Source organism: Thalia democratica, chromosome 9 (genome assembly GCF_965202585.1).
Source record: "Thalia democratica chromosome 9, ktThaDemo2.hap1.1, whole genome shotgun sequence".
Taxonomy (NCBI): domain Eukaryota; kingdom Metazoa; phylum Chordata; class Thaliacea; order Salpida; family Salpidae; genus Thalia; species Thalia democratica.
The window spans coordinates 1,632,178-1,655,061 of NC_139173.1; the positions used below are offsets into that span (position 1 = coordinate 1,632,178).

General features: G+C 23.0%; 1 protein-coding gene across 3 annotated transcripts in view; it reads right to left on the reverse strand.

The window, feature by feature from the left end:
• Nucleotides 1-412: 412 nt before the first annotated feature.
• LOC145843973 (proto-oncogene vav-like) overlaps nt 413-22,884 on the reverse strand; it is a 30,178-nt gene continuing 7,706 nt past the window's right edge. Inside the window, exons 8-29 of one of the 3 annotated variants that reach the window (XM_082951273.1) lie at nt 21,468-21,554; nt 18,001-18,105; nt 16,626-16,721; nt 15,974-16,060; nt 15,685-15,777; nt 13,987-14,124; nt 12,906-12,938; nt 11,175-11,279; nt 10,826-10,929; nt 9,570-9,709; nt 7,713-7,793; nt 7,456-7,499; nt 7,034-7,058; nt 5,984-6,108; nt 5,458-5,520; nt 4,004-4,092; nt 3,311-3,421; nt 2,646-2,736; nt 1,820-2,102; nt 1,511-1,609; nt 1,200-1,240; nt 413-728 (exon numbers count right to left, since the gene is read on the reverse strand). In XM_082951273.1, the coding sequence (XP_082807399.1) occupies nt 684-728; nt 1,200-1,240; nt 1,511-1,609; nt 1,820-2,102; nt 2,646-2,736; nt 3,311-3,421; nt 4,004-4,092; nt 5,458-5,520; nt 5,984-6,108; nt 7,034-7,058; nt 7,456-7,499; nt 7,713-7,793; nt 9,570-9,709; nt 10,826-10,929; nt 11,175-11,279; nt 12,906-12,938; nt 13,987-14,124; nt 15,685-15,777; nt 15,974-16,060; nt 16,626-16,721; nt 18,001-18,105; nt 21,468-21,554 (2,085 nt within the window). In that variant the 3' untranslated portion in view covers nt 413-683. Of the gene's footprint in view, nt 729-1,199; nt 1,241-1,510; nt 1,610-1,819; nt 2,103-2,645; nt 2,737-3,310; nt 3,422-4,003; nt 4,093-5,166; nt 5,358-5,457; nt 5,521-5,983; nt 6,109-7,033; nt 7,059-7,455; nt 7,500-7,712; nt 7,794-9,569; nt 9,710-10,825; nt 10,930-11,174; nt 11,280-12,905; nt 12,939-13,986; nt 14,125-15,684; nt 15,778-15,973; nt 16,061-16,625; nt 16,722-18,000; nt 18,106-21,467; nt 21,555-22,884 lie in introns of all 3 variants that reach the window. The other 2 variants (XM_082951271.1, XM_082951272.1) reach the window with 2 other exon arrangements.

Sequence of the window (22,884 nt, forward strand, 5' to 3'; positions counted from 1 at the left end):
CGAAACAATACAAAATCTAATACAAACACTAATAGACTAACAGTTCTTCTAAAAATTTGCACATATAAAACAAACTTAAAGTTTAATTAGTACGATACTATAAATGATCTTAAGTTTTAAAAGTTTGTTGCTTCAAAAAAATATGGAAAAAATTAAGTTTAAAAAAATTAGCAAATAGATTAACAAAAATGTGTTTTAAAAAACTATAAACTTTAAAATTATACGAAAACAGAATTATAGATCTATATATAATTACAATTGTGTTTTATGTTTTAATGCTTCGAGTTGTTTCTAAACTTGAACCAAAAAAAACGTTGATGGTGAAACAAACTTTTAAAGTTTATAATAAGTGAAATTCTAATTAATTCATTATTTTACAAAAAATTTGTGAAATTTTAGTTAGTGTGTACATTCTAACCTGTGAAATCTTTTTTTAAACTGTCTGGAATTTTTTTTCAAATTTTTGTTTTTACTTTTAATTAAGTTTATACTGATTTCACATAACAAAAAAATTAAGAAAAGTTAATGGTAATCAAAGAATGACAATGGTGTATAACATCATTAAAAACTAAAAAACATGATTCATAAGGATCGACAGAATAGTGATGAACTTTAAAAGTGCATTAATCATTTGAAAAACATTACTCGTTTAGTTAAACTTTCTTTTCTCATTTTTAATATTTTCAATCTTCGATTTCAACAACATAACTCGCAGGCACGTATCCAAGCTGAAAAAAAAAAGATATTTTTATAATTATTTAAAATAACAAATAAATAAATTACGCTGGAAAATAAAAAACAAATGCGGTTGATTTATATTGTAAAACTCAAGTTAAGTTTACAAAATTCCACAAAAAACTGATATTTTTTTAATGTTTATAAAACTTGCATATCATACTTTACAAAAATAACAGTATCATTTAACGAATATTTAATGGTTGATGTATAAACTCAAGTTTTATTTAAGTTTACAAAGTTCAACAAAAATAAAAGAATTTTTTAATGTTTACAAAACTTACATATTATACTTTATAAAAAAAATTAACATTTTTTCAACTAATAAACGTTCAAAGTAAAACAGTATCATTTAACTAATATTTAAGTTAATATTTACATATTTATAAAGGTTTTGATAACTACTAAACAATAATTAATTACGTTATTATATTAAATAATATAATTATAATAAACAAACAAACTTTTCCGTTCATTTCAACTTTCCACCACCCTTGGGCCTCACCTTTTTATTATTTAAAATTAATCAATTAAATTTTAGTACAACTAGTTTTATAATTTAAAATTTCTGAAGTTTTCACCCTTCTGTTTACTTTAATTTATATCTAACAACTAAGTATTAACGTTTTTTTTAATTAATTTAATTTTTGTCAGAAGTTTTTATCTATATCTTTTATGTTGATAATTTATAATTGCTTATTCGTTGCATTTTAAATATAAAACTTAATAATTTGAACTAATTGATAAAATTTTTAATATTTAATATATAAACAACCTTTTTTATTGATAATTTTAACCAAGTCTCCGGCGTTCACTTGCAATTCACTACTCGATCGAGATTCGAAATTATATAAAACTTTTCCTAGCGGAGTGCCTGGAAATAATAGAAATATAAAAACATTTATTCGAATAAAATTTGAAGTGCAATGTCTGAAATATATACAAATTTCTTTATTTTTTCGAAATATTTTGTGATTTTTAAATAAATTTTCTCAGTAGAAAGCTTCGTAACATATTTGAAGGTAGTTGAATTCTATTTCAATAAGTTTTACTAATTTGTAAACTAAAAAACATTTTTACAAACTTTCTCTACTGGAACTTGATGACGAAACATTGGAAGCCCTGCTGGTCGATTGTGACGTAAGACTCGAAGTCGACGACGAAGTTCTCTGTGACGTCATGACGCGATCCAACGAGCTCCTCTGCGAAGGAACGGAGCTCCTATTGGCTGAATTAGTCACGTGATGATTAGAAGGTTGCTGATTGGCCGAGTGATTTCTGAATTGTTTGAAAGGATACTTCAGTGTGGTCTCCAGTCCCATGAAAGATCTCGACATTGTGTTCTCCTCGTAGTACTTGATAAGTTCCTGTGAAAATAATTAATCACTAGTAAATTTCGTCTTCCTCGTAGTATTTTATTAGTTCCTGTGAAAATAATTGATAACTTTTTAATTGTGTTTTTGTTGTATTATTTTATAGGTTTCTGTCAAAAATTACTTAATTAGATTTATTTAAAGATACTTTATTATTTCTAGTGAATATTTCTTTTAGTTCCTGTAAAAATAATTAAATAACTTTTTGAAGATATAATATTAGTTTCTGTTTTTTTTTTTTTGTTGAAATGATATAGCGTGTTATTTATTGCTGTAAACTGTTTAAACATCTAATTTCAATAACTTTATAAAACTGGTTTATTAACAATTGACTGTAGTTCTTAAAAGCTTATTTTAATTTTAGCAGTATGCACTTTTATTCTATTAATTAACACAATCCGTGTTTTTATTAATTACAATTATTTGTTTTATAAAATAAACTAACAGGTACACTCATGAAATTTTTACATTCTGCAAGATTGTATTACCAATTTTTTTATAATTAAAATTTATTTATTATCTTGATAACAAACTAACTGGTACACTCATGAAATTTTTACATTCTGCAAGGTGATACAATCCATCTTTTGATTTTCTCACCATAATATGTTTCACATCGTTCGCGTATCTGTATTTATTATCTAATTTATTTTTATTAAGTTAAATAGTAAAAGGATAACAAAAGTTTTGTAGTACTTGTTGTACGAAATTATAACTTGTTTAAAGAAAGAACCTGTACTCGTTTTTAGGATCAGATTTATTTTAAATGCTACCAAATTATAAGATTATAAGTATGTGGAAAATCTATTAGTTTATTGAACTTTCGATCATGCTTTTATTTTGGAAAACCAAATATAAGGTTTTTATGTTTATCATCTACAAAACTACCGTATCTTTTCAACAATTAGTATTAGGATCTTGACAAAAAACGTCAGATCCAATAAATTAAGTTAGTTTTAGTTATCAATTTAACATTACTTACAAATTATCTGCCATTGACTTTTTTAGTTAAACATATATTACTAATATAAATAAATGTAGTGCTTTAAAAAATTATATTAAACGATTTACAATACATGTTATTTTACTTTAACAAACTAACTCAATGATAAATTATACTTACTATGAACAGTAATGGATCTATCAACGGAACAAATACTATGTACGTAATTGTATATATATATATATACAAACATACTAACACAAGTGAAACGGCGTACACGTCTTGTTGTTTTTTTCTCACTAAAAAACTTCCGCTAGGTTTACCCTTGAGCAAGTTACCCGCCCCCGTTCTGTCCAACTCACCCGCGTACCTTTTATAAAAAATAAATTAAATTAAATTACATTTATTAATTAATAATTTTAATATTTTATTAATAATTAAATGTTACTAAATGTTTATAATATGACCATATATCAATTATATATGGTTTGTTTCCCGCGTACCTTTAATAAGTTTGTTAAAAGTAATTGGTCGTAAAAATTCACACTTGTATATTATTTATATCTTAACCAAAAAAATTGAACTTAATAACATTGTGTTTGTGTATTTGAAACATTTTTTAGGAAAACTCAAATTAAACACCTATCAATTGAAATCAAACCATACTTTGTAAACCTTAAAAAAATAACACACCCAAGCTTTAATTAAATATTTCATGCAATAAGAATGTAGTTAGTAATTTGTACATACTAAGAAAAGCATTTAGTTTTGAGCTTTTATTTAAATAATTTATATGCTTTCTACATAAAAAGCTCCCAAATTAGCAAAAAATATGTATAAAATCAAAACTACTCTTAATACAGGTTTTGAAATAACTTTACCCATATATTAAATTCAATTACATTTATTTTAAAAAGGTTAATATATACATTTGTAATTTAAACAATGTAACCATTTGTAATTTTTCAGCGAGGTGCTTCTAGACACGTTGTTTCTTCTCAAGTTGGGGGTAATTACCTGAATCGAATCTTTCTCATCTTCCTATAAAACATGCGAGTTAGTCATGCAACCATGCAGTATTCTTTCACAATAGGGGAAGTTCAGTTTTAAGTAATGTTGAAGAATTTTAGTTTACAGATAATTACAGTTATACAAAAGAAATGTTTTAATAATTAAGTTGTTACACAGAGTGAGACTTTAAACGATTTGTACTATTAAAAGTAAGATTAGTTTTATAGTATTTATTGTTTTAATACCAATAAATGAAGAATTATTATGCTTGATAAATATATGTAAATTATTTTGTTAACTTTAGACGCTGTTACTAATTTATTTTTATAAAAGTAGTAGTTATACATTAAAATGTATTGTTGGCCATAGCTAACATCAATTTTAATGGAAATATATTAGTTTTAACAGTACGTCTTATATACTATACATATATAATTAATACTGACATTAGAACATAATTATCCGTTGTACAACAAAAAAAATTAAGATCCGGTATATTCCCCAATAAATTAAACACCAAAAACTAAAAATAAAAAAGAATATCAAATGAGTTATAATATTTACACTTGCATTAAAGTATTGATATAAGTACTAATGTTAGTGTAGAACAAATTTTAAAAAGACTTTTCTTCATTTTTCACCAGGACTTCTTTATCTTAAACCTACGTGTGAGTTTTACAACTCATTTCTCTATTTCTATAAAAGTATAAACCAAGTATAAAAACATTTACTGAACATAAATTTATCAGTCAAAGTAAGAAGCGGTTTTTAAAGCGTTAAATAAAAGCTTAAAACTTGAAGCAAATAAAAGCTTATTTTATTGGTTATTTTTACCTTTTACAATTTAAGAAATCAGTTGTCTCAAACTTCAGTGGCATACATTTTTACTTAATTAAAAGTTATTTCAAGAGCAAAATTTATAAAACAAGTTTTTGACTCTAAACTTTAGAACTTAATTTTACATTATCTTGGCTTTATATACTATCTTTTCATTGTACAATTGTAAATAAAATCATAAATTACACCCATTAGAACTTTAAGGTCTTATGACGTCACAAATTAATTCTCCCATCCAAATTAACTCATGCATGTTATGCAAATTACCACGTCATGTCTTCCATGACAACTGAAATGTTGTGGTCCCCGTCATTCCTGGTTGCCATGGTACTCGGTAGGCAACCGGGCTTGAACTTCAGGTAACCGCCCCTGTGACGGTTGATCGGGGATTTTTTGACGTCATTGGTTGGTGGCGATGGGGCGGGAATTTTTTGAGGGGAATTTTTTATTTCTTCTGTCTATTGAGCCGATGACAAGAATTTAATAAAAACGAATAGAAATTTAAAAACTATAAATTAAAAGGTATAAATAAAATAATTGAAAATAACAAAAACTTACAGATACAGGAACGACAAAGGGGGCAGGAAAAATACCTCGGTCCCTATTTGCAGCTGTGTATCCCTTAAACATTTAATAAATGAATAAAATGTATAACAATAAATACATCTTTGTTTCCCTTAAATATTTAGTATTTATATAAATAGAATATATAACAATATATATATATATGTGTATCCCTTAAATACTTAATACTTAAATAAATATATATATAACAATAAATTCATCTGGGTAACCCTAAAGATAATAAATAAAACAAATATAATTAAATAGCACTAAAGAATATCAATTTATATTTTTTAATAATTTAATAATATTTTAGACTAATTTTGTGTGTTGAAATTAAATTGTTGTTTATATATTTGTTTGTTTTAAATATGCTAATTTAATGACTAATCAAAAAAAAAATTATTAAAAATAAATATAAATTAAAATAATCTAAAAATATTATTATTAAAGTATTTAGATTCTTTTCAATAAATAAAACAAAATTAGAAATTAAAATAAATTGATTAAAATTTCTTACTTTCCACCAATCGTCACTGATAATTTCATCGACGAATACATTTTCTCCGATTTTAAACTTTGTGATTGGTTGGTTGAATGGAGGAGGGGGAATACCCGTGTAATCACGTATTGATTTGAAGATTTCTGTTATTAATTATTCTAGTTGCTTCTGTTACTTATATATATATGACAGTTATATGTGTAATAGTTTAAAAAAATATCAAAAAAAAATTAATTTAACTTCAATAAATATGGTTGATTTTTTTTTTTAATTAGGTTCGCTGATAAGCAAAGGTCGATTCAAATACACTGATAAACTAAACTTCATTGAAATTAAAATGCAAAACAGCTAAAATAATCTTATTACCACAAGTTTTTTTGTCTAGTTTTACTGAACTAATTCGTATTTAAGAGTTGCTAAGAAAAGATTTTTTTTTTTTAATTTTGCAAAAGCTTATACTCAACCTTTATTCACAATGCGACTAGTAATAAAAAGTATTAACAAACTAAATTGTTATGGATAAATTCCATTTATAATTATCCATTAATATGAATCGTATTTATTTTAACTACGATTCTAAACGTGAGACATTGAATATAATAATATGTAAAAACGGTAATTAAAAACACTTATAACAAATACTTTTTCAAACTAAAGTTTTAAAACAGTCAAAGTTAGTAGAAAATTAAAACTATAAAGTAATATTAAAAAGACAATAATTTAGTTTCAAAAACGAACTACACTAATAATTACTTTAAGTTTTGAACCTATAGACTTACATTTTAAGTTCTTCTTATTGGCTAAGAAATGGAAAGGTCTACTAAACAAGTCATAAAATTTTATAACTCAAACACAATTAAAAATTGAATTAGTTATTTATTTTAAAAGTCTTGACCTTGAGATGGTTAATTTTATGATGGTTTTAATAACATGTTCATAAATTTTGTGACCCTCGCGTTAAAAATTAACTAGAATTCTTAAAATTAAGCAGTTTAAGTTAGTTTAAATAACTGTTAAAATATTGTTAACATTATAATTTTATTTAAAATCTGTTTTAAACAAACTCACGAGTTTCCATTTTCGCACCGTTAAGCTGAAATTTAAAATAAATATAAATAAAATAAATACTTTAAAATGCTAACTTAAATCCTTTAAAATGCCAACGTGATATTTTACAGTAATAAATTTTAGCTTTAAATTTATACAAGAAATTTAATTTAGAAATTTAAAGCTAAGTTTTATAAGTTTTTTAATATAACTATGTTGTATTATCTAAGTGTTTGTAGTAAAACCTATATTTCATTTTATAATTTAAAAAGCATTTGGGTACTTATAAAAAGCAATAATAATATAAAAAATAAGTAAAATAGCTAATCAAATTAACGAAAAATTTAATATTAAGTACTTCTTAATTTCGATTAAAAGCTTAATGATTTCGCTTAAAGCTTAACTGCAATTTAAAACTAAAAATAAATATTACAAACTCTTACATTTTTATCAATTGAGTTTCTCTTTGTCGAAGATAGAGGAACGCCTAAAATGTTTTTATTTAAAGTAATTGTTTGTTAAAAATTATAAGATACAAAATTTTAGTTGTTAAAAGCCCTATACTATTTACTTGTCAAATTGCAAACTGGATTAAGTTACTTAAGTTACTATAGTTTATAACTTCATAAATTCTATAAACAGAAATTTGTAAAACAAAGTGTTAATGTTACCATCTAATAAACTGAAAATAATAACAAACTTGGTAGTGAAACTGCGTTTTTCTTCTCTAATATCTTCACCATTTCCATCAGGCAAGTCTTGCGACATTTCGCTCGATAAACTGTAAAAAAATAAAAGAGATTTTACAATATTTAATTAAGTTAAAAATGTAAACTTTACAAAATGTAAAAAGAAACATTTACTGGTTAGAAAACCTACAAAAGGTATGTTTATCTATTGCCAGAACACACTAGCCAAATAAAAAGTATCAAGTAATAACTAATTTGAAAAAAAAAGTTTAAGCTAATATTTATTAAGCACATTTGTTTAAATACATAATTTTCTTAATTTAACTGTACTGTGTAAACATAAAGTGCTTTGAAATTGTTGGAATTTGACAAATTTACTACAAAAGCTAAATTAATTATGAGAAATTGACCTAAATATTCCATACTTGCAATTCTTAGCATTCTAACATAATTTGAAGTAAAAAACAATTTTTATTTAAGGAGTGTTTTTTTATCAAAATTAATTAACAACTTAAAACTCAGCGATATAAAAGTAAAATCCTAAAAATTATCGAGCTGTTTAAATTTTATCTATTTATATAATGTTTAAAAAAGTTTTATATTTTTATAAAACTTTATAAACCTCAAGAATAAATATGAAACTTGACTTAAATATTCATCAAATTTTATTTAAAAAAGTTTAAAATAAAAAGCAATTAGTTCTATTTTGTAAACAAGACAAAAACCTCTTTAAAACTACTTAAAACAATTTTAAGTTTTCGATAAAAACAAAATTAATTGTAAAGAGAAAGTATTTAAGAGATAGGATATTATTGTTTACATTGTTATTAAGCGCAGTATCTAAAAAGAAAGTAGATTGCGTATACACTTGATTTTATTTGTGTACTTAATATATTCGACTTTTATTTGTATATTCAACATATTTGACTTTATTTATATAATATATTCTATTTTATTTGAATATTCAATAAACTTTTATTTTTATTGTAATTCATTTAATTTTATTCGTGTATCGTATATCACAAAAAAAAATTGATAAAACATAACAGATTTCATTTTATCATTATAATTCAACCATTGAATTTCTTACTGTAAACTACTATTTTAGCATCAAAGAAAAATAATGATTAATTGTTAAAAGTTATTTAACATTTATAAAAAAAATAGTTTAACATTGTTTTTTTTTTAATCAAAAACTTTTAGATCCACTGCATTAAATTTAAAATAAAACAAATTAAAGTATTTTAAATATAAATACATTGACAGACTTTAATGTAAATGTGTTTACTTTTTTAAGGCTTATAAATAAAAAACAGAATTTTTAGCAACGGTAGATTAGTAAAAAGCTTTTGAATTATTTTTTTTATTTTATACATCTTATTTTAAAATTAATTTTATGCTTATTTGAAACTTCATTTAATAATTACCTTATATAAAGTATTTTATTTCATCAATTTAATACAGATACATTTGTTATAATTTGAAAAAGTTAAAAAAAATTTAAAGCTTTTTACAACTACAAAACCTTTTACACTTCATTTTTTATAGTTATATTTTCTATTATTAAAACTACTATACTAAATATAATGTGAAAACGGAACTTAACATATAATTTTATTTTAACTTTGTTTCTAAATATTTCATTTCGTTATCTTCTTATCATTTACGCCACAGAAGTTCTTTGAAATACATTTAAAAATAGAAAACTAACTTTGTTACTATTTAAGTTTTTTTTTTAGTTTAAACTGATTCAAAATAGTAGCAATTTACAGATCAAAATCGCCTCAACGAAATAAATAAAAAAATATCTAGGTAAGACTGTATATAAAAATATATACTCTTAATATCTGAAAAACAATTCAACTAACCAGGGCTGTAGTATCCTTGGAAGAAGCATCCCAGCAACAATTTCCCACACACGTCGCACTTGGTCGGCTTGTCGAACGTGTGCATCCTGAACTTGTACTTGCCGTTCTTGTTCTTTATCTCGCTCGGATTTATCTTGTCACTGCGGAAATCAATTTGTTTTTGCTAGTTTGCTATTAATTGTAAGATATAAATGAACTATGATGTGCAAAAAGTCATTTATTTCATTTATTATTATTTATTAAAACTTTCGGTAAATATCAAAAAGATGTTTGAGTAAAAAATATTGTAACAAGTTTTTATTTCAATTTAGTTTATTTTTCACTAAAAAGAATATAAGTTACTTTTTAAATTAAACGTATCTTACGTATATGACAACAACGAATTGTAATAACATTTATTTTCAAAAAGGTTAAAGCTGTTTATTTATTTTTGTCGCTTTTCGTGTTTATTTGAAAACAAACAAATTCAACGTTTGAAACAAACACTTTTCTCAAATAAATAAAATTTTAGCGAATCTTTCACGTAGGTACCACATCAGAAATAATTTATTTCAAAAAAAAACTTAACCAAAAAATATAAAAAATGTACAAACACAAGTACTATTCTCAATTTAAAGAAATTTAATTAATTTATGTTTAAAGTAAGTACTACATATCAGTAACGATTCCATATAAATGTCGAGTTAAACAATTTAAAGTTCAAAGACGCCTTTGTCCTTGTGACGTAATAATGTGATAATCACTCCTGTTTTATCAGAATGTGATGAAATTTAAGTCTGATAATTTAGAGGAAACCAGCATAAACAAATTATCAGAACTAACTATCAAAACTTTATTACTAAGTACGTTTTACTCAGGATTGTTTTTATGCATTATTGTCAACTAATCATAAGTAATTTTAAATGTTTAATTTTTTTTTTGTAGCACGTAAGCAAGTTTACTTTAAGTACAGCTTATACAAACTAATGTTTTTTTGCTAGTCATAAAATATTTAAGTAAATATTTTGAATACTTTTATAAGTTTTTATTTTAACTAATTAAATACAATATACCTACAGTTCACAATTAACTTATTTGTTATATGCTTTGGTTTTAAGAAAACAAATAGAGAGATCTCAACTGCTGGAGGAGAAGTAATATATTATTAACTTATTTGTGGTGATTTCAAAGAAACCAACAAAGCAGTAATAAATATATTCTATAAATTTAGTTTTATCTGATTAATATAAACTAGTTTTATATTAAAACAAACTAACAAGGCGATGTTAATATACTCCATCCATTTTGTCTTATCTGATTGTGTTTTTGCAAATATTTGGTATTGAGAGCTTCGACCTCTTAACCACCAACCAAAAGACCACTGTTTTCATTATTAAATATTCTTTGTCATTATTTTCTAGTTAGTTGTTAATTGTGTAACATTAGACAACAAAACCTGAGCCACTTAAACTGAAAGACGCATGAATTTTAAAAGTTGTGTGTGGATTATTAAACTAAAATTTATAAATTTGCAGTAGATACTGCAAAAGCGCACAAATAAATTATCTAGTAGTATTAAAAAAAAAACTTCACAAATATCTAAATAAAATTTTGCAAACAAACAACCTTTCCACTGCCCCAGAAGTTATCTTCTTTGTTTTCTTGAATGTCTTCCATAACAAAGTTTTCATCTTCAAACCTCAAATTGTCCTTCATACTATATTGTCCACCCTAAATTTGTGGAAAAAAAATATTAAAAATTTTTTACTGAATTATTACTAAATAGATCTAAATAGATAATCGACTTTTTTAATTTAAAATATTAAATTGTTTTTCATACTGTGTTTTACATACTCATAAAGTTATAACTAAACTATTTAATTATCTTCAAAAGTATAACACTTTATACGTCAAATTATATTTTTTAAATCTTATTCCCACCCTATTACTTTAAATATAAAGTTTTAAAATAGTAGAGGTGAAATGGTCTAGTTTTATATTTAATAACTTTTTTGCTTAATTGTTAAAAAGGGCGTCTAGCGTAAAAGCTTAGAAGGTTTAATTAAGTGTGAAAAATATAGTCTACTTTTCTTATGTTTAACAAACCTTTACAAAAATACTTTTCTTCTTGTAAACTTGTTTGTTTACATATAATAACTTAACTAAAATTATTTAAAATTATCTATCATTTTAAAAACTTGTTAGTACTTTAGAAAAAAAGAATCAAAAAAGGCTAAAACTTTTTAAAGTTTATTTTTAGTATGAGATACTTCATTTTTGATAACGTTTCTTAATAATTTTTTATCTATACACATAAAAACTTATTTACAACTTTAAACAAATTCAAATTCCTGAAAATAAATATTATAAAAGGCTTTAAAACAACTCAGAGTGTTTACACAAAACTATAAAGATGTCATAAAACTTTTAATTAAAAAAAAGATTTATTGTTTGCAAATTTTAAACTGTAAAATAAAAAGATAAACATAATTACTTTTTTTAAACTATTAGAAAAAAAACTTATTCTATTATTTTATCAAAAGTTTTCTATTTTCATTTATTCACGTCTGAACCGCAATTTTTTAATTCAAATTGAATAAGTTAATAAACTTACATAAGGTAATTAAACTTAAAACATAATTTTTGTTTCAGTTAATTGACAGTTTAAATTAAAATAAACCAATTGACACATTTAGTTTCAAGTGGTTTTTGTTGTTTTAAAGTAAGATTAAAATATTTTGTTTTAAACATTTAGAATAAAATCAATTTCATAAAAGCATTTTTGTTTAGGTGTTTTTGAATTAAAACATCAATTATAATTTTTGTGGAAGTAAACCTTATAATGTTTATATTAAATTTAACTTAAAAGATTTATTATAAGCTTAAATAAAAAAAAAAACTTAATAAAACACGTAAAGCCCACAAACAATCTTCAAAATCAATTTCAAATAAATATCAAACAAATAAATGATCAAACAAAAGTCGTTTATATGACTACTTGTTGACATTTTAATCTTAAAAGCGAAAAACAAACATGGGTATAAACGAATATTTTATTACTTCCAAGTAAATTCTATTAAGACGTGTTTTTATTGTTGTAACATGTACAAAATACAAAAGTTTAATTATTTTGTCAAACTTTGTCTTAAAAAACATATAGTTTAGATACTAAGTTAGTCTTTTAATTTTTTAAATGCTTCTTTTTTTCAATGCATTTAATTTCAATATTACTTGAAATTAATTTAACCAAACAAACTCTTTAAACTTTTAGCAATTAGTAAGCAATCATAATTAAAACAATTTGTCCAACATTATTAAGCCATATTTTTTCATAAGCTGTTATCAAAAGCATTTTACCTGAAACTGGCCATGAAGCACATTTTGAAATACCTAATTTTATTTAAATAAATTATTTTTTAAAAATATAAGTTATATCCGATGGTTTTGATATTTAATTCAGTCCAGGTTGCTTATTTAAAAATTTAAAATAATTCGAACTTTACAGTAAATTAGATAGTAATTAGGTTTATTATTTTTTTACTTTAACTTGTTTATGATTATACAACTAAAATTCATGTATTTCTAATATATTTACGTATTAAAATAAATTAGTACAAAATATTTCAACTCATATAAATATTGAAGTACTATTTTTACTTAAACTAAAAATCATAAAAACATTGTATTTTTTTTTTACTTTTTATGATGAACTGTGTATAATAAATAACATAAAATAAATAACAATAAATAACTAAAAAAACTAATAAATAATACAAAAAAAAATGTGCTGTTTGATATGAAACATATTTTATGAAAAAAAAATATTTAGTCGTCAAAATACAACTTTATTATATAACTTTCATATAATAGTTTGTACTACGAGAAAGTAATAAAATCTAATTAACAATTATGGTATGCTTTATTAATCACGAATTATATTAAAAATGTGCAAAGAATCGTGATATAATAAATTTATAAATTAGTGCAAATTTTGATAAACATTTTGACGTTATACATAAAACCTAAAAAAAGACTTGTTATAGAAGTAGTTAAATATTTTTTTATTAATATTAAAAACTATATAAGAAATAACACTTAATTAAAGTTTACTTATTAGCAGTGTAACTAAAAAGTTCAGATTGAAATAGTTACAAAAGTTAAAATCATTTCAAGGGTCTACAACTTTATATAAGTTATTTAATAATTTCAAGGTATAAAATTTGTGATTCAATACATTAATATTATACTAAATAATCTAAAACTGTTTCAAAATATTGAACTACAATTGGATCGTATGAGATTTCAATGTAGAAAAGTAGGAAGAAGTATAAGTAAGATTTGAAAACTACTAAAAGTTTAAACAAAATATTTTATGGATAAAGTTCTAAGTTTTAAAGGTAAAATATATTGTTTTCAAATAAGTAATAAACAAACTAACGTCTTCCTTAGCCATGATCATGGCTTGATCGAAGAGAAATATGTTTCTCATTTTGGTTTTCTTCTTGTCCGCGTTCATCACTTTCACTTTCAACTCACCGTCTTTCAAGAGCCTCCCGTACGAGTTAAGAGACATGTGCTGAAATATAATGTTAAATTATTACATAACAAAACATGGCTTTACTTTCATTGTTAGTTTACTACTAACTATAATAATGTTAAATAAAGACATTGTTATAAATAAGATTCTGTAAAAATGTTTTATTAAATTATTATAGTATGCTGGAATATAATGTTAAACTATTACAGGTATTAACATGACTTTCGGGCGGTTTTTATTGGTAGTTTGTTACTTTGTTTGTCATTTATTATTTAATGTATATTATTTTATTTTAATTTTATATACAGCACTTTTTTTGTTCAAATAAAAATTTAGATTTAGGAGTAATAAGATTTTTACAATAACACCGGAGTAAAGAGATTTAGTTTGACTTTGTTTGTTTAATCTTATAAGTTTTATTTATTTTATGAAGATTTTAATAAAAAATACATTCAGTGTAGCTTGTTTTTAAAAAAAAACATTCTGAACAGCAAAAACTTTTTACAGATAAATTTTAAAGGAGCGTCAATACTAAGTTATAAAATAAAATTAATTAATAAGTAATAATATATACATATATATATAAACGTTTACAAAATTAATATAGTATTAACACTTCAAAAATGTTCTTAATCTTTACATAACCAGTTTTTAATTATAAGATAAAATTTTTTGATATTTATAACAGTGTTTTACGGTAAATCTAAAAAATGCACAAACTTTGTAGTGTATTTATGCTTTTTTTTTTTGTATAATTTTGTGCTTATCTTAAAATATAAAAATAATTATTTTCCAAAAAAATAGTTCAAGATAACTAAAATCTAACAACTAACAATAAAATAGAAAATACGCGTCTTATTTTGTGCATGTGATAATCTAAACATTGATGTTTAAAACATTTCTTAAAGATTTTAAACAGGTTGACACTATTGACATTTTTATCGATGAAATTTAGTGTTTAAGTTCAACTTAGTTCAACTAAAATTCTGTATTTTCAATTTTCTTCAAATATATGTTACGAAACGGTGTAAACATAAAACTTTTAATAAATATTTATCAAATAAACTAATTGATATTATTTTACAAACGTTAAAATGTAATAATTTTTTAAAATGTTTTTCTTAATTTTTTATACATTGCATTTTCTTACGTTTTATTATAAACTTCCGCATATTTATACTAATTAAAACTTTTCTAAAAATGAATTTGTATGAAAGTTTAGAAGCCTTGAAAAAATTTAAAAAGACAAATAATTAAACACGCTTTTCTAAACTAGTATTTTCAGTCTAGACTAGATACACTTTATACTATAAATCAATAATAGCAATACATCTATATAATATGTTAAAAATAACTCATACAAAAATTCCTTTATTTTTACTTTTTTAAAAGAAACTTCTACATAAACCTTGTAAAATGTTTAGTAGTACAAACATATGCACAATTTAATAACTAGTATATGGTTGTTTTTTACAATAAAAATCAACACTACAAAATAATTCTACCGTAAGCAAACATTTATGTGTGAATTGGAATCAAAAATGCACACTAAACGAATGGTAGTGCACAAAAATTAAATTTATTATAAGTAAAACTTACATCAGAAAACCCTTTCAGGCATTTTTGAATGAGGTTTATTCTGGACGTCATCTCTGTATCTCTTTTAACTTCATTGACGAATTGTGACAATTCCTATAAGAACAAAGTTAACAATTTTTTTATGTTATAAAGTTTATTTGTCAAACTTTAAACATAAAAACAAATAAACTAAAAACATATTCAAGCTGTTTTATGTTTCAAAAAAAAAGTAATATAAAAAAGTAAAAAGTGCTAATTTTTAAATTAATTTCAAAGTTAATTATAACTAATCAAACAATAATGAACTGACCTGCATCGCTTCAAGGGCCTGACTCATTTTTGATTTTTGCGTCAAATTTTTGAAGTTGCTGTCAACTTTAGTGTGCTTGCAAAGTTCCTGTATAACAAATTAATTTGCAAAGTTCCTGCTAGAAAACTTAATTTGCAAAGTTCCTGTATAAAAACTTAATTTGCAAAGTTCCTGCATAAAAAATTAACTGGCAAAGTTCCTGCATAAAAACTTAATTTGCAAAGTTCCTGCATAAAAACTTAATTTGCAAAGTTCCTGCATAAAAACTTAATTTGCAAACTTCCTGCATAAAAACTTAACTTGAAAAGTTCCTGCATAAAAACTTAACTTGCAAAGTTCCTGCATAAAAACTTTACTTGTAACAGAAAGTAAAAGTTGATTAACGATCATTTTTCTTTGAAATATACATTATATAAAAAACAACAAAAAAAGTTATAATTTTAAGCATAAAAACTAAATACTTTGACTTGAATTTGTGCTTTCAAAAACTGTATACTAATATTAAACTGTATTTAGCCGTCAAAAAGTTTAAATTAAGAAAATTGTGTAAAAACTTTACTTTAGTAATCTAAGACTCAAATTTAAATTTGTAAACATTTTTTACAACCTAGCTCAAAAAACTTAGAACTTTTATAAACTCATAAATGCTCACCCTGCATAGTAGATGGTATTTCAATATTCTTTGCATTGGAACGCACAGTAGGTCCCTCAGGTTGAATTTATTCTTACTTGCGTTGTCTTGAAGTTCCTGTTTAGATAGTCAAGTAATATGATGAGTGTAAATTTTAAAATTTAAAGAAAAATAGAAATGTATACATTTCAATTACAACAAGAATTTAATTTCAAAAACGCATGTTCAATGTTACAAGTTCGTAAGCTCAAGCCATAATAGTATCAACGTTTATAAACGTAGGGCAATAAATATTTAATTTGAGAGAAACTTAAGTGTAAACTTTCTGTGTTTTCCTTAAAATGTTCAATTTATTCGTGTTTTAAACCATTATTTACAAAATAAAAAAAGTTAAAAAAGTATTTACAACATAAGAGTAAAGTTGTTTGCACACTTGCTTAGCCATGCTTTATTAAACGAATCCAAGTTATTTATCAGTTAAAGTTAATTAACTAATTAAACAGTTGGTTTGTGAGACTTGTCAATCATTTTAGTATTTATTAGGTTGAATGATTTAAGTATACAGCAATAAAACTATTTGATTTTGTAAGTTGTAAGATCTAAATAAATGTTCACTATTTTTTATACTTAAAATTTAGAAATATAAAACATTAAGTGAAATTTAATATTAATTTATTGAAAGTTTATTGAAAGCGTTACTTGTAAACCTGAAAATGTTTTAAATTTGTATGTTGTGCAATGAAAAATTGTATATTTTTTAAAACAATCATTTAATTTTTTTAATTATTGATGCCGTAAAAAGATCACAAACTAAAAATTAACTGTGTCTTGGACGGATTTAAGCATTGTATTCAGTATATAAATCTTGTCTGTTTTTTATATTTCAGATTGAACTCAAGTGTTGTATTAAAGCTAAAGATAAAAACAAAAATTTTAAATTTATTTAAAACTTAAACGTTAATAGCGAACTTTTGGTTCATACTTTTTTTTTATATAGTATTAGTAACATTTAACAAAATTAAGTATTTTTTTACTAGGTACAACATTTTATCTTATCTTAAAAAGTAATAAGAAAACAGGTAAAATAAATAAGAAATTTGTATAGTGATTCCTATTTTATTTTTTTACATAATAATATTCTTTTAAGTTTTTTTTAATTGTCTAGTTGTGAACTTTTGTTTCAATTTGTATAGTCAGTAAATTAAAATATTACATTTTTGATTTTTTATAGTTACTGCATATTGTATCAAATAAAATACTTAATCAATCTCAGACATAACTAGCATATTTCTTGTGAAATTATAAAACAAATTAAATTTTTAAAAAAGTTTAACATAATAACCATTTACTTGGTTATTTCTTGTTATTATAAATTAATTACAATATTAAAACAAACTTTAATATAATTAGCGTATCTTTGGTTATTTCTTGTTATTTCTTCTAAATGATTTGTAGCCTCTTGCATTTTTGAACAATATTCACCATACAAAAGAAACTTCTCCTAAAAAATATTATTTGTTTAATAAACAATACCAATAATAAAAGTATATAAAACAGTTACTTAATTATTTTTTGTCATCCACAAGTCTCACCTTAAATGCAAAAACTATTGTGACATAATATGTTTTTTCTTACTTGCTAACATATTAAAAAGTGATAAAATCAAAGTATTTATTATAAACAACATGTCTAAGACGTGCTAATATCGTACGAAATGTTGATTTAAATTCAAACTAAATACATATTTATTATTAAATAAGGACTCGATTTAACTGAAGGTTGTTAAAAAATAGCCAATTAATATTTGATACTGTTGTTCAGATGTACAAAAAAAAAGTTTAAATAAGTAAGAGCCACAATAACTGTATGTATATACTTTATAAAACTAGTTTGTTTAAAAATAAACACATTCCGTTTCTTTATTCAAACTTATATTCAAAAGCTGTTTTTTATAACAAATTTATGCAACAGCAGATATTCTGTTTACAAATCGTGATGTAAAAGACAGAGTAAGAAAAACTGAAAGTGAAAAATAATACATTTAAAAACAAAATTACACTAAATTAATTTAGAATGATACTGTAAAACTTAATTAATTATTCTTATTTTGTTAAGTTCTTTGTGGAAAGAATATTAACTACAAAAAAAAACTTTAATTAAGACTTTAATTAATAAGCAAACTTTAGTTTCAATCTTAATTTTTGTAATCGAATACAGCACAATACTAAATAACATGTTAATGCTCTTAGGTTTCAGTTAAAACTTTTTTACTTTTTTACATAAAATTTTAAGCACTTATTTAGACTTTAGATAACATCAGTTTGTACTTATACTTGTTTTTTTTTCTTTAAAACTAAAAAATGCTAAAATAACTGTGGGCAGAATATTAATATTCCAAAAACTTAGATTAAAAACAGACGACTTTGTTTTTATTTATTTGCCAACTTTATATTTGGAGTAATTTAAAAGGTTTAAAGATTGAAAGCGTTTTAGAATGCTTTTTACATTTGTTTCAAAAATAAAAAATAAAAGTTTCAAGGAAACATTTTGAATCTAAATATAGAATTGAAACATTATATAATAACTAAAATTGTACATAGTACTAAGTATACAAAACTTGTAACAACTTACAAAAATTATATATAGTCTTTAGTATTTTTTTAAGTTCTAATTAACCAAGTTAAAATTAAAACGAGCTTTAAAGGTAGTAAATTTTAGTTTGAAAATTAGTAATAAGCAAAAGCTAAAACAACTTTTGTAAACAATTAATTTCCAAACAACAATAACTGAAAAATTTTAACTTGAAAACTTTTACACTTTTCATAATAATAGATGGTGTTTAACAGTGTTCTATGACGTAATAATGACGTAACAAGGGAAGTGATATCACGTGTAAACTGCACATTTTTGCTGAAAAACTTCTACAACAAACAATTGATTTATAAACTTTAATCGATAGGTGCTAATCAAATTATTATTAATCAACTTCCTAAACTTTAAAATTCACTGACTTGTGTTAAAAATTTATTATTAAGAACTATTAAGACAATCAAAATAAATAAATTGCGTGTTTTTTATTAATTAAAACAAACAAATACACTAAACCCGTAAAAACTCTAAAACACTCACACGTCTTATATCACTATTTATCTAAACAAATTTTTAAACTTTACATTTGAATAACACTAACAAACATTGAGAACACTAATACTAGTGAAACAGGCTTATTTTATTGAATTGAGTTAAACTTTATATTTGTAGATTTCTAATGCTTAAATGTTTATTTTACTTATTATGGAAATAAATTCAAACAACGTGTTATAAAAACGACTGTTCTCAATACAACTTACTGCATATAAAGTTTTTATTAAACATATCAAAATAAACAATAGCAATAACGTAGTGTTTGTTTATAATTTCGATCATAATGAATTCATATTATCCTATATTTTATAAATAATGCCTTAATCAAACGTTAGAATTTTTTTTAATAGTTTAGAAAAGAATAACCTTTTAAATTATTTTTTTGTATTGAAGATAAATAAATGTAAAAAAAACGGTTTATTAAAGAGTAATCAATTTATTGTCTTATTTTGTTTATAAATAAAGCAGTAGAAAGACTATCAGAAAGTTATTTAATGTTTTCTTATATTCTTAGTTTTAAATTGTTACAGAAAAAGTTCTAAAGAATACCGATAAATGTAGTATCTGCTGCATTAAAAAAGTTGCAGCAGTTGATTAGGTTGCAACATCTACTAAAGCTGGATTATAAAATCGAAAAACTTTCTAGTTTTTTTATGGATCTTATAAGTTAATACTGTTTGAATAATATTAACATGCTTCTTTAAACACTTTGGTACATTAAAACTGTTCAAACTAAAACGGTAGTGTTTTAAAAGTTTAGTTGAATAAAGAAACTGTTTAAAAAACTTTACAAAAAAAAGCTTTTTTTTTGTGAATTAATGGGTACATTTATTTAATAATTCTGTTGTAGAATATTCAAATAAGCCTCTGTAACTCAGTTTTTAACTTTCGGTCATAACTACGTATAAAAAATTTGAATATTCTGATAAATAAGGAAGTTAGAATTTGTACAACAATAGTGTGTTATAATATTTATAAAATAAACAAGAACTAACTTTTACTTAATATATTTAAGTTAAAACAAAATCTTGATTACTAGTTTAGCAAAATAAAAACTTAATTGAAAGTTAGTTTCTAAAAACTTCAGTAAATATATTGACAAACAATATTAACATTGAATTTAATTTTCACGATATTTTCATAAGAAATATGTAAGTAGTGATATTTAATCAGCTTTGGTTTGTATAAACACTCACAATTTTGTTAGGATTACAGCTGCCTTTAATGGCACTTACAATTCTTTTGTCTTCCTATTTTTATTATATTTTACATTCTTGTGTATACAGTATTCTCACATAAAATACAATAAATTTTAAGAATCAATAAGTTTGAACAATAATTTTTGAAATATTGCTCGACATATTTTTTTATAATGTTTTAGTTCAAATTTGTGGTCAAAGTTAAACTATTTAGAATTTAAAGCTAAAACAAAAACATTTCGTCGAAAATGCAGTTTACCATTTCAAAACTACATTTATATAATGATATGCTTATATAATAATCATTTTAGTTGTTTTATCTCTTCGTAAACCTTTTATGAAAACACTGATTAATTAACGTGAAATGCTTTTATAAGAGCAAAAATAATAATTAAAAAAAACTGCGTATATGAAAATGGTAGTAACAAACTATCTAGACCTGAAAATGTTAGAAACTAATAAAAACTATATTTAAAGAAAAATATGCTAAATACTAATTAAATATTATGAAACTTCTAACCTTAACTTCGATGAAAGGTTTGGACAAATCTCTGCTTTTGTATTTTTTCAGCGAGTCCAAAAAAGCTTTGTGAACAGGATATAGTTCCTGAAAGTTTAAATTCGAATTAAATAAATAAATATGAACGGTTTACTAATTTTTATATGTTTAAACCGTAGGCAGAATATTTTAATTGTATTTGGAATTTTAATTAATAAACTTATTTAACAAGTGTAACACTTATTTAAAAGTTACTTTTGAAAATATTGCTGTCTATTAGTAGATTTACAACTCCAAAGTTCTTCATATTGATTTTTATTAAGAAAAGTTTATACAAATTTATCATGAAAACAATTTATGTACAAACTTAAGTGATACACTACGTAAAAAACGTTGAAATGCTTCTATTTTAATTTTAAAAGCTAGGAATTATTACTCAAACGTATTTGAATTTAAAATTATAAAAGAAAATTATTCTCAAGTTATTTTAAAAGTTTAAAATAAATTTAGTATAAAAAATTTACTTTGTTTTGGAAATATCATCAGTTCAATGTTAAATTCACAAATTGTAGTTGAACTCGAAAACAAGAACATTATTAAAAATTTTTAATTGTTTCTGGTAAAATCCAGTAGTAAGAACTTATATTCAAAAAAATTATTTTGAATTAAAAAAGAATTTAAAAACCATTTTTTTCGTTTAAGAGCAATGAAATCATCAAAAAACAACAAATACTACTTGCTTTTATGACTCTTTATTCTATTTTTGTACAATAAAAACGCAGTGAGTCATTAAAAGGCCAAAATAATAGGATTTTTGTGACAAGTCAGTAAAACGTAGAAAAAAAAAAAAAAAAAATTCTTGTCTAGTTGTGGTTGGAACTGTAAATCAATTGCTTTAAAAAGCCCCTAGGTTTCTAAAAATACACACCAATGAATTAAACGGACTACACACTATGAACACTTTTAATATGTTAATTGTTTAAAGCAATAGTCTTTCTGTAAAGTTAATAAGATAAATATTTAGGATGTAATGTTTAAACAAACTGATTATTTACTTATATATACTTTCCATTTCAATTAAGCTTATTATTTTTTAAATAATTTTAATACTTCTATTCATGAATGTTTAAATTTAAGGCTTAAAGGCTTATTACTTTCAAATATTGGATTTAAAAGTAATACTTTTATCATGCTTTTATTTAACTTTTGAATAACTTCTCATGCAATGAAAATCCCAAATATTACGAATAACTAAAATGCTTATATAGTAATGCTTAGAATTCTTTGAAATGTCTGTTGTTCAACAAAGCATTTATGCGTTATGACGTAACAATACTGCATAAACACTAATAACTTCCTTATGAAATTTGTACTCTTCAAAGTTATTGTTTATAGAAAACAGCAGTTTTTAAGCTGTTTAGATATATTTGTTAACAAT